At 41.8% G+C, this 12867-nt stretch overlaps 1 protein-coding gene across 9 annotated transcripts in view; it reads right to left on the bottom strand.

Annotated features, from left to right (window-relative positions):
- Positions 1-12867, bottom strand: part of LRRC7 (leucine rich repeat containing 7) — a 445778-nt gene that overhangs the window by 152442 nt on the left and 280469 nt on the right. For all 9 annotated transcript variants that reach the window (XM_073544765.1, XM_073544773.1, XM_073544767.1 and 6 more), the window contains 2 exons: positions 10275-10392; positions 789-867 (listed from right to left, as the gene is read on the bottom strand). In XM_073544765.1, the coding sequence (XP_073400866.1) occupies positions 789-867; positions 10275-10392 (197 nt within the window). The remainder of the gene's footprint in view (positions 1-788; positions 868-10274; positions 10393-12867) is intronic.

Below are 12867 nucleotides of genomic sequence, written 5' to 3'. Positions count from 1 at the left end.
GTATTGTAACATTGCAGCATTTATTTTCTTTGTGCTGTGACATCACTGTGTGTATTATCTCTGTACTGTGACATCACTGTGTATTATCTCTGTACTGTGACATCACTGTGTATTATCTCTGTACTGTGACATCACTGTATATTATCCCTGTAGTGTGACATCACTGTGTATTATCTCTGTACTGTGACATCACTGTGTATTATCTCTGTACTGTGACATCACTGTGTGTATTATCCCTGTACTGTGACATCACTGTGTGTATTATCTCTGTACTGTGACATCACTGTGTGTATCATCTCTGTACTGTGACATCACTGTGTGTATCATCTCTGTACTGTGACATCACTGTGTGTATCATCTCTGTACTGTGACATCACTGTGTGTATCATCTCTGTACTGTGACATCACTGTGTGTATCATCTCTGTACTGTGACATCACTGTGTGTATCATCTCTGTACTGTGACATCACGGTGTGTATCATCTCTGTACTGTGACATCACGGTGTGTATTATCCCTGTACTGTGACATCACTGTGTGTATCATCTCTGTACTGCGACATCACTGTGTATTATCCCTGTACTGTGACATCACTGTGTGTATTATCACTGTACTGTGACATCACTGGGTTTATGATCTCTATACTGCGACATCACTGTGATTATTATCTCTGTACTGCGACATCACTGTGATTATTATCCCTGTACTGTGACATTACTGTCTTTATTTTCTCTATACTGTGACATTATATGTTCACTGAAATTCATATCAGAGATGGGAGGTGTCTTACTTTGAGATTGGATTCACGCTGGCCTCTACTATTGTTAAACATTTACAGCATTTGATATTATCTGGAAATTCTTGTATACCTGGAGGAAGAAATAACATAATATGAATATTAGAATGAACAAACACTATTTTATCAATTGCAAAATATTACAATTCTGGTTGATATGAATGTTTTGCTTGCCCCTCCCCTCACACTCTGTTTACTACTTACTTGCAGCTCTAATGTATTCTGCTTGTTGTCTCAGTTGAAAGAAGACCAAAAATAAAGGACAATTCAAATTCTGATGATTCACAAAAAAATTTAAATCTCTATTTTTTTAGTATACTTTGTGTGCTATTTTCATTTTCAAAACCTTTGTTCGTTCGTGAATGAAAATATTCTTGAAAACATGTCATATTTATATCCAAAAGGTGCAAGGTTCTGAGAATCCAGGTGTCTAGTGATCTATTTCCACATTTATCTAGTTCCACAAAAGCAGAGGCAAAACTAGTATTGCTACTAGTACCCGTTCACAAACAGACAGGTGAGCCATGCTCCTGCGTGCAAATCTCTCCAATTGTTTTGCTTCTGTGTCACTGAATACCTAAATATTCAGGATTGAGAGTCCTCAGTAGTTGATACCTTTTAATGGCTAACTGAAAAGATGGTAATACATTGCAAGCTTTCGAGACTACTCAGGTCTCTGTAGTCACCTACAACCCAAATCTGGAGGTGCTAAGGGGAGCTGCACGGAAATTACAACCTTTACTACAAAAAGATGCCCGATTAAAATCCATTTTTCCAGACCCCCCACTACTGTGTTTTAGGCAGCCCCCAAATTTAAGAAGCATCATTGTCAGAAGCTCCCTGTCCTCTCCAACAGCTGCAGGAACCTTTCCTTGCAACCAGAAAAAATGTAAAACCTGTCCATTTATAATGACCACGGACAAGATAAAGATCCCCAACTCACATCAGGACTACAAGATCCCAGGTACTTTCACCTGCATTACATCTAATGTGGTGTACTTAATTATTTGTACTAAATGTCCAACTGGGGGTCTGTAGGTGGGGGAGACAGGGCAAAAGCTTAGAACAAGGATGAATGCTCATCGTCACACTATAAGAGAAAAAAGAATGGATCTACCTGTGGCAAAACATTTCTGTATCCCTGATCACAGCAGCATGGATATGAAATTACTGGTATTGAAAGGTAACTTCACATCTCAGAGAGAGAGACGAGTTTGGGAGTACAAATTTATGACGAACTTTGACACTCTCAGTGCTGGAATGAATGTGTCGCATGGATTTATGTCTTTTTACATCAATTAAGGAATTTCCTTTTAAAACCTTGCGGGGCAACACAGAACTAGACCCCAATCAGAGGACCATAAAACATCCAGACTCCTTATCTATGAACTGGTCCAATGTTTATATTTATGTTTCTCCCTCTCCCATATTGATAGTTCTGCTTCACGTCACTTGTCTCATCTATTGCATTTTTTCTGTGCTGTATTGTGCATAAATATGTGACTTCAGATTTTGTATTAGTCTAGCCTGATGAAGAGACCTGAGTAGTCTCGAAAGCTTGCAATGTGTTACCATCTTTTCAGTTAGCCATTAAAAGGTATCAACTACTGAGGACTCTCAATCCTGAATATTTTTCTATCCACTGGCTAACACGGTACAAAGATATACATCTTTCCTGTACTGAATACCTAGGCAGATTTGCTTAGTGCTTGAGCCGTCCTTTGGAGATGTTTTGGCGGCATTATTGGTGGCCACAAAATGTAGTCAAATTAAAGGGGTGCCGAATAGTAAAAATCTTCAGTTACTGAATATTAGTTGCACAACATCTGTCAATTGTCTACACATCCTAATAGATGCACCTTTTCTGGGTGGCTGTGGGCTGCTATTTTTAGGCTGGTGAGGGCCAATATACATGACCCCTTCCCAATCTTAGAGTACCAGCCCTGTATTGTTCAACATCTTTATCAACGATTTAGATGAAGGAATTGAGGGTAAACTGATTAAATTTGCTGATGCCACAAAGCTAGGAGGGATAGCTAATACTAGAGAAGAGAGAGAGAGGATTCAAAAAGATATAAATAAACTGGGAGCAGTGGCAAGCAACTAACAGAATGGTTTTTAACAGGGAAAAATGCAAAGTACTACATCTGGGCAATAAAAATGAAAAAAAGCATATACAGAATGGGAGGAATAGGGCTAAGCAACAGCACATGTGAAAAAGACTTGGGTCTACTAATATATCACAGACTGAATATGAGTCAACAGTGTGAAGCAGCGGCAAAAAAGGCAAATGCAATTCTAGGATGTATTAACAGAAGCATACAGTCTAGATCACGTGAAGTCATTATTTCCCTCTACTCCTCTTTGGTCAGACCTCATCTGGAATACTGTGTCCAGTTTTGGGCACCACATTTTAAAAAAGACATCAATAAACTGGAGCAAGTTCAGAAAAGAGCTGTTAGGGTCAGCGGAACGCACCAGATATAAATAATAGGAAGTGCGTTCGCCGCCCGGGGTCCACCGTGCAGTAGATGGTAAGACTGCTGCTGGACAATGGCAGGTGCACCAGAAGGTGAAGTACTGCACTGGGGTTAACGTCACCCGAACGCTAAGGGCGGCTCTGTTCAGACACAGAGTCGCTTGCCAGAAATAAATATAAAGCTGCTGGCCCTGTTAGCTTCACAGGAAGCTCAGCGGGTGGCGTTGCAGCCGCAACCGCCAAAAGACGCTTCTACCGCAGTGCGACAATAACTAAAGCCGCAGGCGTCAGTACCGGAGAACCGGGCACCGACGCACGCTAGTGTAGGTGCGGAAAGCACAGTGGCGTGTAGCTTGCCACAACCTGGAGCTGACTAACCCAACACACAGTCACCAATCGTATTATCCGAGGGAAGGGGTTTCATAATAAGTCAGTCACCAGTCCATGCATCCATCACCATACACACACAGCATAATATGCTACATTAGCACACGGCCGAGCCGCCATGCGGGCTTTTTATAGCCATGCGCTTCCAGGGCCTTCCAGTACCCTGGAAAGGACCAATCAGATCCGACGCAGGACCTGAGCATGTGACCCCTGCTCTCCAGTGAGAGGTCACCTTGCGGGCATGCCCAGTAGCACGGCACGAGGACTTAGCCTCTGGAGCGGTTCCCTGCAGAACAGGTTGCGCTACCATTGCTGCACCAGAGGTGGCAGCAATATCCAGGCTGTCAGAGCAAGTCTGAGCAGCACGCCTGGCTCGCCGTGATTGCTGAGCAGCACCAGGAGCGGTCGGAGGAGATTGGGAGACAGCTGGATGTCTTTCTCTGGATTCCCGCTGTGCAGTGTCAGAAATCCGACGCCTAACAAGAGCGACCAGAATGGTGACTGGTCTGCAAACCCTGTCTTATGAGGAAAGGTTGCAGGATTTGGAAATGTTTAGTTTGCAAAAGAGAAGACTGAGAGGAGACTTAATAGCTGTCTACAAATATTTAAAGGGCTGTCACATTGTAGAAGGATCATCTTTATTCTCATTTGCACAAGGAAAGACTAGAAGCAATGGGATGAAACTGAATGGGAGGAGACACAGATTAGATATTAGAAAAAACTTTTTGACAGAGTGATCAATGAGTGGAACAGGCTGCCACGAGAATTGGTGAGTTCTCCTTCAATGGAAGTCTTCAAACAGAGGCTGGACAGACATCTGACTGGGATGATTTAGCCAATCCTGCTTTGAGCAGGGGGTTGGACCAGATGGCCCAGGAGGTCCCTTCCAACTCTACGATTCTATGATTCCATTATTCTATGCTTTAACTTGACTGGTTGTCAAAAATGTAGGGGGACTCCACATAATTTTTTTAATTATTTAAATAATTTAAAAAAATGGCATGGCGGTCCCTCTATTTTTGATAACCAGTCAAGAAAAAAGTGACAGCTGAGGGTTGCAGCACACAGCTGTCAGCTTTATCTGTGCTGGCTATCAAGAATATAGGGGACCCAGGCCATTTTTTTCTTTTATTTATTCAGTACATACATGTGCATAAAGCTACACACGCACTGTACTAATTATCTTACTGACAGGTCCAATATGAGTGCAGAGCATCTCATGCAAAAACATCCAACTTTTGCAAAATTATATAAAAATAGAAAACACTCCAAGAATTACTAATACAAGTGGAGTTTATTTAGCCCATATGGCGTAGCGACGTTTCAGCTGAAATGAACCTTTCTTAAGCCGCTTATTAAAGGCTCATTTGAGCAGAAACATCGCCATGCCACATGGGCTAAATAAATTCCACTTGTATTAGTAATTATTGGAGTGCAGCCTGCTTTATATATATATATATATATATATATATATATATATTTTTTTTTTTTTTTTTGCAGTATTAGTATATATAGTTAAGTTGTAGTTCAATGAAGTCCGGCCATGTCCACAAGCTGGACTTTGCAAGTGGATCGACTTGGGAGCATTCAGCAGGCCCCTGACTCCTAAAGCACACAGAGGCACCCTATGATCTTACCAAGAATTGTACCATTTAAATGAAGCTGTCAGCAGCATTTAAATGGTTAAACAGCAGCATCTGGAGCTTGCTCGGGTCACTGTTGTTACATACAGTCTGATGCAACACAGACAGAATTTGCCAGTTATGGTGTGAGAGATCAGTTCCAGAGCTTGCACCATACACCCTATGCACCCACATTACATAAATTCAAGTTATATTGTCACAAAAAGGTTAAGAAAAAGTGAGAAAAATAATGAAATTCACCAATTTTTTAGATAGTTATATAGGTTGAAAAAAAGACCTAGGTCCATCAAGTTTAACCTTTCTCCACCAATTGATTTTCTTGGGTTGTCAGAACTATTAGTTACAATGATTGAATCCACAATATATTACTATATTCATTCGTACATCCTAAATTATGCAAAAATCCTGGGAAAAATCTGGGTGAAAAGCAGGTGGGCAGAAGCACAATGCTGATTTAGTTCCATTCTTATAAAATATGAATGGGCACAACAAGATAATGATTAAATAATTGATTTGTATGGTGCATGACCTGCATTATGGTATATAACAGTCAGGGGGTTCAATGATATTTAGAGAGGAGAAGATCAAGCATGGTGGGAAAGGAGGGAATGAAGAACCAAAGAGAAAGGGGATGAAATGCTCAGGAGGAAAGAAGAGGGCAATAGTCTGATTAAAGCTGCAGCTGTCTTATGATGTGTAGATTTCCCTTGGAGATACGCGGCTCCATTAGTGTCTCTCGGTTGTTTATCTTCGTCTACCGAAAACCTTCAGCGGAATGTTTCTTTGGCACGTGGTTATGTCTATGGCCATCTTTAGGCTAATGTTCCCTTTAAGCCAGATATAACCAGTCTCAGTTAAGTGCTTGCTCTTTTAATTTCCATTTGCAATTCCTTAGTAGGCTGCAATCCCAGCGATCGGCGGTGGCCTGGATAATCCCCTTCGACTTCACGTGTATTTCGTTAGGATTGATCGTTGTCTAAAAATATCCGCATTAAAATTTAGAGCGTGCCGACTCATAGCAGGGTAAAAATAAGGCCGTGTGTAAAGAAGAAAAGGACAGATTAATCCATTATTATGACACAGCGGAAGAGGAGCAGGAGACTGCTCTCTGCAATCCCCAGCTCTGATGCCGCAATCTGGATCCTGGGCTAAAATCAACATCTTCCCTTTATATGCGGAACGCTGGTTGTTCAATCAAGGCCAAGATTAGATCAGCAGCTAATTAAAAGTGGGACTATTAATTATCTCAGCTATTAGGACTAAACAATTATATTTCCTCCTCTGAACTGCTGGCTGCAATATATGCTACATGTGTTGTCTCAGTGAATCATTATCTCCCAGGATACAAGAAAGATTTGCTTTGTATCAGGGCTGAAGTGATACATTGTATCATCTAATGATTCAAAACAAGGACCTGAGAGGAGGCCCATTAATAGGAAAGGGACGGCAAATTAGTCAATTCTGCAAGGCCCCCTTTCACTGGTTGTATTGAATTGCAGTATTATGTAGGTAATATATGGTAGGTATGGTATTATGTATAAGGCTACTTTCACACTTGCGTTTTTTTGCGCTGTGCACCGTGCGCAGTGCAAGCGCACATAAAAAACGCATCATGCGTTTGTGTGCTTTTTTTGCGGGTTTGGGTGCATTTAAAAAAAAAACGCATGAGTTTTTTTGCACATACGTGCGCATTACCATGCGCACGTATGCGCATCCATAGACTGCAATGGGTGTTTGGCTGTAAAAAAGCGCATTGCGTGCGCATGCGTTTTTTGGGGCAAGTCGGACGCACAAAAAAAGCAACAGGATGCATTTTGTGCACCCGAGCACACATGGCAAAAAACGCATGCGCATACAAACGCGTACAAACGCATGTGTATGCGCACCCATGTAAAAGATAGGGAAAAAACGCATGCGCATACAAACGCGTGCAAACGCATGTGTATGCGCACCTATGCGCCCCCATGTAAAAGATAGGGGAAAAAACACATGCTTTTTTTGCGCTAAAAAACAGCGCAAAAAAAACGCAAGTGTGAAACCAGCCTACTATTGTTTTATTGTGCTCTATGGTGGTAATATGAGGGCTATTCATGGTAGTATTCTGTGGGCTTTATATGGTAGTAGCAACCTTGCACTACATGCCACAGTATGTGGACAGTATATGAAGTATTTTCCTTGCATTATACGGCCACGTTATGTAGACTGTATATGATGCTATTAACCCCACACTAAGTAATATTATGTGGACTTTATATGAAAATATTAACCTCGCACTATGTGGCCAGATTATGTGAATTGTATATGCCAGTAAATTACTGTGCAATTTACATAACAAAGCATTTTTTAATTTTACATATTTCTTACTGTTTACGTTTCATATAAAACAAATACTTGCAATGAAAAGCTATAAAAGGTTTTGTTCACAAACACATATATATATATATATATATATATATATATATATATAAACAATACAGCAGCACATGTACATGAATCCTGGCCATATGAAAACACAGAAAAACATTAAAACCATTCAATTTAGATAATAATCCTCAAAAAAATTGTTTCACTTAAAGTAAAAAGTATTGCAGGTGGCCGCAATCAGCTCTACCTGCCCCTAAATTGGTAGGCTTAGCCCGGTAGTGACATGTTTGTCCAAAATTGTAGGCGGTGGCCCAGAAGTGGCTTATGTACAGTAGAGCAGGGACCCATCAGGGGAGGTCACCTTGCCGTGGTTGATGGGCTTACATGAATTGGCCAATTTGTGCACTAAGAACCTTCATTTTCATATTACTGTAAGTAAAAAAAAATTTTTTGAAAATTATTATCTAAATTGAATGGTTTTAAATGTTTTTCTGTGTTTTCACATGGCCTAGATTGATGTACATGTGCTGCTGTATTCTTTTTCTCTATATTGTGCAGTTTTTGCAGCTTGCACGTGTTCACATTAGGAGGTGCTGGTCAGGTTTTTTTACATATATATATATATATATATATATATACACATACATATACATACACAGCTCTGGCAAAAATTAGCAGACCACCACATCAAAACCCTGTCATGGGCAGCTCATTCTCCAGACCTGACAGACCTGAACCACATTGAAAACCTCTGGAATGTAATCAAGAGAATGATGGATAGTCACAAGCCATCAAAGAGGAACTGATTAAATTTTTGCACCAGAAGTCGTGTGAAAGACTGGTGGAAAGCAGCCAAGATGCATGAAAGCTGTTTTTAAAAATCATGGTAATTCCAAAAAATATTGATTTCTGAACTCTTCCTGAGTTAAAACATTAGTCCTGTTGTATCTAAATGATGATGAACTTGTTTTCTTTGCACTATTTGAGGTCTGAAAGCGCTGGTTTTTTTTTTAATTTTGACCATTTCTCCTTTTCAGAAAAAAAATACAAAATGCATTGCTTGGAAATTCAGAGACATGTTGTCAGACATTTATAGAATAAAAGAGCAATTTACATTTTACCCAAAAATATAAAAAGAAAAATCAGACAAACTGAACATTTGGAAGTGGTCTCTTAATTTTGGCCAGAGCTGTCATATATATATATATATATATATATATATATATATATACACACACACACAATTCACTTGCAAATCTAGTCTGCATCTCATAGGACTTAGCAGCTCCGCTATGCCAGGAGACATCTAAAAATCAAGGGGTCACCAAGCCTTATAGAGACCTAGGCAGTGCTCATGCTTCCATTCTCTGCATAGTGTTCATTGACCAGTAGATAGCTGATGATAGAATAGACAGAAGTGGTAATAAACCACTCTGCCTTCTGCTCGAGGTCTCTGGCTGTGTCTGACTTCCAGGGCCTGGCCCCGCTTCCTCTCATAGTCATGTGGAATGCATAGTTCCTGGCCTTTCAATGTTTGTTTTCTATGAAATGCCAGTGGCTAGACTCTAATTCATCCTGCCTGTGGTACTTATTTCAGAAGGACACCTAGACGGTAAGGGTATGTGCATACGTTAAGTAACTGGTGCAGAAACTGCTGCATCATTTCGGTATCTCTTGGAAGGAAACATGTAGCGTAAGGATAGGTTCACATTGCGTTAGGGGCATCCCTTTAAAGGATCCGCTAAACGGATGATCTAACGCAGATGTCATTTTTGACATCATTTGTGACCATAGCGCTAACTTATGCGCTAACGCATGGTAGCAGTTCGTTACCATGCGCTACCATGCTTTAGCCCATACAGGTCTATGCACAGCGAACGCGTCCGTTCGCTGTGCGCTAGACCCGATGCACCCTCGAATGCTGTAGACCGCATTCGAGGGTGCATCATGAAGTAACGCATCATCGCTAACGCATGACAATTTTGGCATGCATTAGGATGCACCACTGTTAATTAACACACCCATTGCCCACATTAACGCATCCGTTACATAGCGTTAGTGCCGCTATGTAATGAATGCCGTCAGCGCATTGCCCACAACGCAATGTGAACCCAGCCTAAAATAGGTATGTTTTTGCTGTGTTTTTTGTGTGTTTTTTTACATTCATGTTTGTTACAGATTTTCCCCCTACTCATTATTATGGGTGAAATCTGCAGCAAAAAATGCTGAAAGAACCGGCATGCTGCAGATTTACTGTGAGTCTGCCAGTCCCAAGCAAGCAGCCTGCGCCCGTCAGGACACTCATCCCATTTTCTGTAATTAGGAAACAGTTCTGGTTTTGTGAAACCGATGTAACGTGCACAGGCCACTACTGTAACCTAGGGATGCCAGTGGACGTACAGATTTTATATGCAATTCCTAATAATCCGTCATTTATTTCTAATTTCATACAATCTTTCATAAACTGTCGGCATTTGTTGTGCGCTTATGGAAGATTTCATGTCGCCTGGAATATGGAGATGACAGATAAATGTTATCTTGAATACTAGTAAGCTGACACGACACGACACTGACAGACCGTCACATAAAGGATAAGGAGGAACGTACCATTTTTACTGATATCCAACTCTTTCAGATTCACTAAGCTGGCAATGGTTGCTGGCAGGTTGGAGAGATCGTTGTCAGGCATGCTGAGCTTCCGGAGAGCCTGACAACTGAACAATTGCTGTCAAGGAAACATATGTAAAGTTAGTGCATGGGAAGGAGCATGCAGCAAGGGTTAAGTCACAAATCTATATCTCATGCATTCAGCCAGTCAGTAACCTGTGGTCGGCCAAAGGCAGTAGAACCATAACTGGCAGAACGTCCTCACAGCCATTCTCTGCTCTATAGAATGAAGAATAAAGACCAGAAAGAAGGAGCCGAGAGTTCCAGAATCACCAGTATCCTGGCGCATTCTGGGAGCCAGAAGAGCAGGAAGTGAGGTGGAGCGTCAGTCAATATTTGCAGTGCAGGAAGTGAAGTCAGAAAAGGCCGCCCCCCCCCGGGTGTTTTGGCAACTTTAGTTGTAGACCCCAGTAACAGAGCAGTTAATTTCAGTGGTGTTACAGGGAATCTGTCACCACATTAAAGTTTAGAGAAACGGAGGCACAGATTTATTAAACAGTTTTTTGCCAAAATTCTGGAGTTAGACTGAAACTCAAAGTTTCATCAAAAATTTGCAACTTTTGGAGTCCTGACAAGTCCCACTAACTTTTTGAGAAGCAGGCAGAGCTCAGCCGCTTGGGGATGTGGAGGAGTGCGCCCACTAATTCATAGTAAATCTAATATATAAAGCTCAATGTGGATGTGTATGCATGTATGTGTGTATGTCCGGGATTGGCATCTGCACCGTCACAGCTACAGCCACAAAATTTTGCAGTCACACGTCTGGACCCCGAGAGCGTCATAGGCTATGTTGTGAGGCGAAATTTTAACCCTTCGCGTTCCAATTCACAAAACAATTTTGCCCCTATCTACATAATGGGGAAAAAGTGAAAGGAAAAGTGTTGGAGGCAAATGGACAGCTGCCAGATGTGAAAAAGGGGGACTTAAAGAACGAAAGCGATGGCGCCAAAGAGTATACACCGTACAGTTGGTAAGGTGGGGCCCTGACATGGGATACTCACCACACACGGGGATATGAACACACACACAAAATGCGCCACACACTACCACGTGCTTCAACACATATACCACCCTCAGCGCACATTTCACCACACATACACCAACCTCGCCAAATAAAAGTCGCCACTCAAAACTCGCCACGCCATCCCAGAGCTGTTTAAAAGATGAAAAATGAGCTGTGATTGGTCGCTATCAGCAACAGTTTTCTTTGTAGACAGTTGTGGTAACTGAGGCCTATTATTCTTATCATTTCTATGGTGTTATCGTCCTTCTGTAAAGCTGGAAATAACACAATTTATTACCGTGCCGACACAGACCACCCCCTGACACAGACTGCAGGGGGAGCCCAGTATCACACAGGATAGGATTAGACACAATGCTCAGCAGTCAGTATCACACAGGATCGGATTAGATACACAGCTCAGCAGTCAGTGTCACACAGGAGAGGATTAGATACACGGCTCAGCAGTCAGTATCACACAGGAGAGGATTAGATACACAGCTCAGCAGTCAGTATCACACAGGAGAGGATTAGACATATGGCTCAGCGGGCAGTATCACACAGGAGAGGATTAGATACACAGCTTAGCAGTCAGTATCACACAGGATTAGATACACAGCTCAGCAGTCAGTATCACACAGGAGAGGATTAGACATATGGCTCAGCAGGCAGTATCACACAGGATAGGATTAGATACACGGCTCAGCAGGCAGTATCACACAGGAGAGGATTAGATACACAGCTCAGCAGTCAGTATCATACAGGAGAGGATTAGATACACGGCTCAGCAGACAGTATCATACAGGAGAGGATTAGATACACGGCTCAGCAGACAGTATCACACAGAATAGGATTAGATACACGGCTCAGCAGGCAGTATCACACAGGAGAGGATTAGATACACGGCTCATCAGTCAGTATCACACAGGATAGGATTAGATACACCGCTCAGCAGTCAGTATCACACAGGAGAGGAATAGATACATGGCTCAGCAGACAGTATCACACAGGATAGGATTAGATACGCAGCTCAGCACACAGTATCACACAGAATAGGATTAGATACACGGCTCAGCAGTCAGTATTACACAGGATAGGAATAGATACATGGTTCAGCAGACAGTATCACAAAGGATATGATTAGATACACGGCTCAGCAGACAGTATCACACAGGATAGGATTAGATACACGGCTCAGCAGTCAGTATCACACAGGATAGGAATAGATACATGGCTCAGCAGACAGTATCTCAAAGGATAGGATTAGATGCACAGCTCAGCACACAGTATCACAAAGGATAGAATTAGATACACAGCTCAGCAGTCAGTATCACACAGGAGAGGATTAGATACACGGCTCAGCAGACAGTATCACACAGGTTAGGATTATTTAGATACACGGCTCAGCAGACAGTATCACACAGGATAGGATTAGATACACGGCTCAGCAGACAGTATCACACAGGTTAGGATTAGATGCACGGCTCAGCAGACAGTATCACACAGGATAGGATTAGATACACGGCTCAGCAG

This window comes from Dendrobates tinctorius, unplaced genomic scaffold (genome assembly GCF_039654945.1).
Source record: "Dendrobates tinctorius isolate UK_male_01 unplaced genomic scaffold, ASM3965494v1 ptg000138l, whole genome shotgun sequence".
NCBI lineage: Eukaryota > Metazoa > Chordata > Amphibia > Anura > Dendrobatidae > Dendrobates > Dendrobates tinctorius.
The sequence above is the reverse complement of the archived record's forward strand: the minus strand, read 5'-3'. Positions and strand labels throughout refer to the sequence as shown.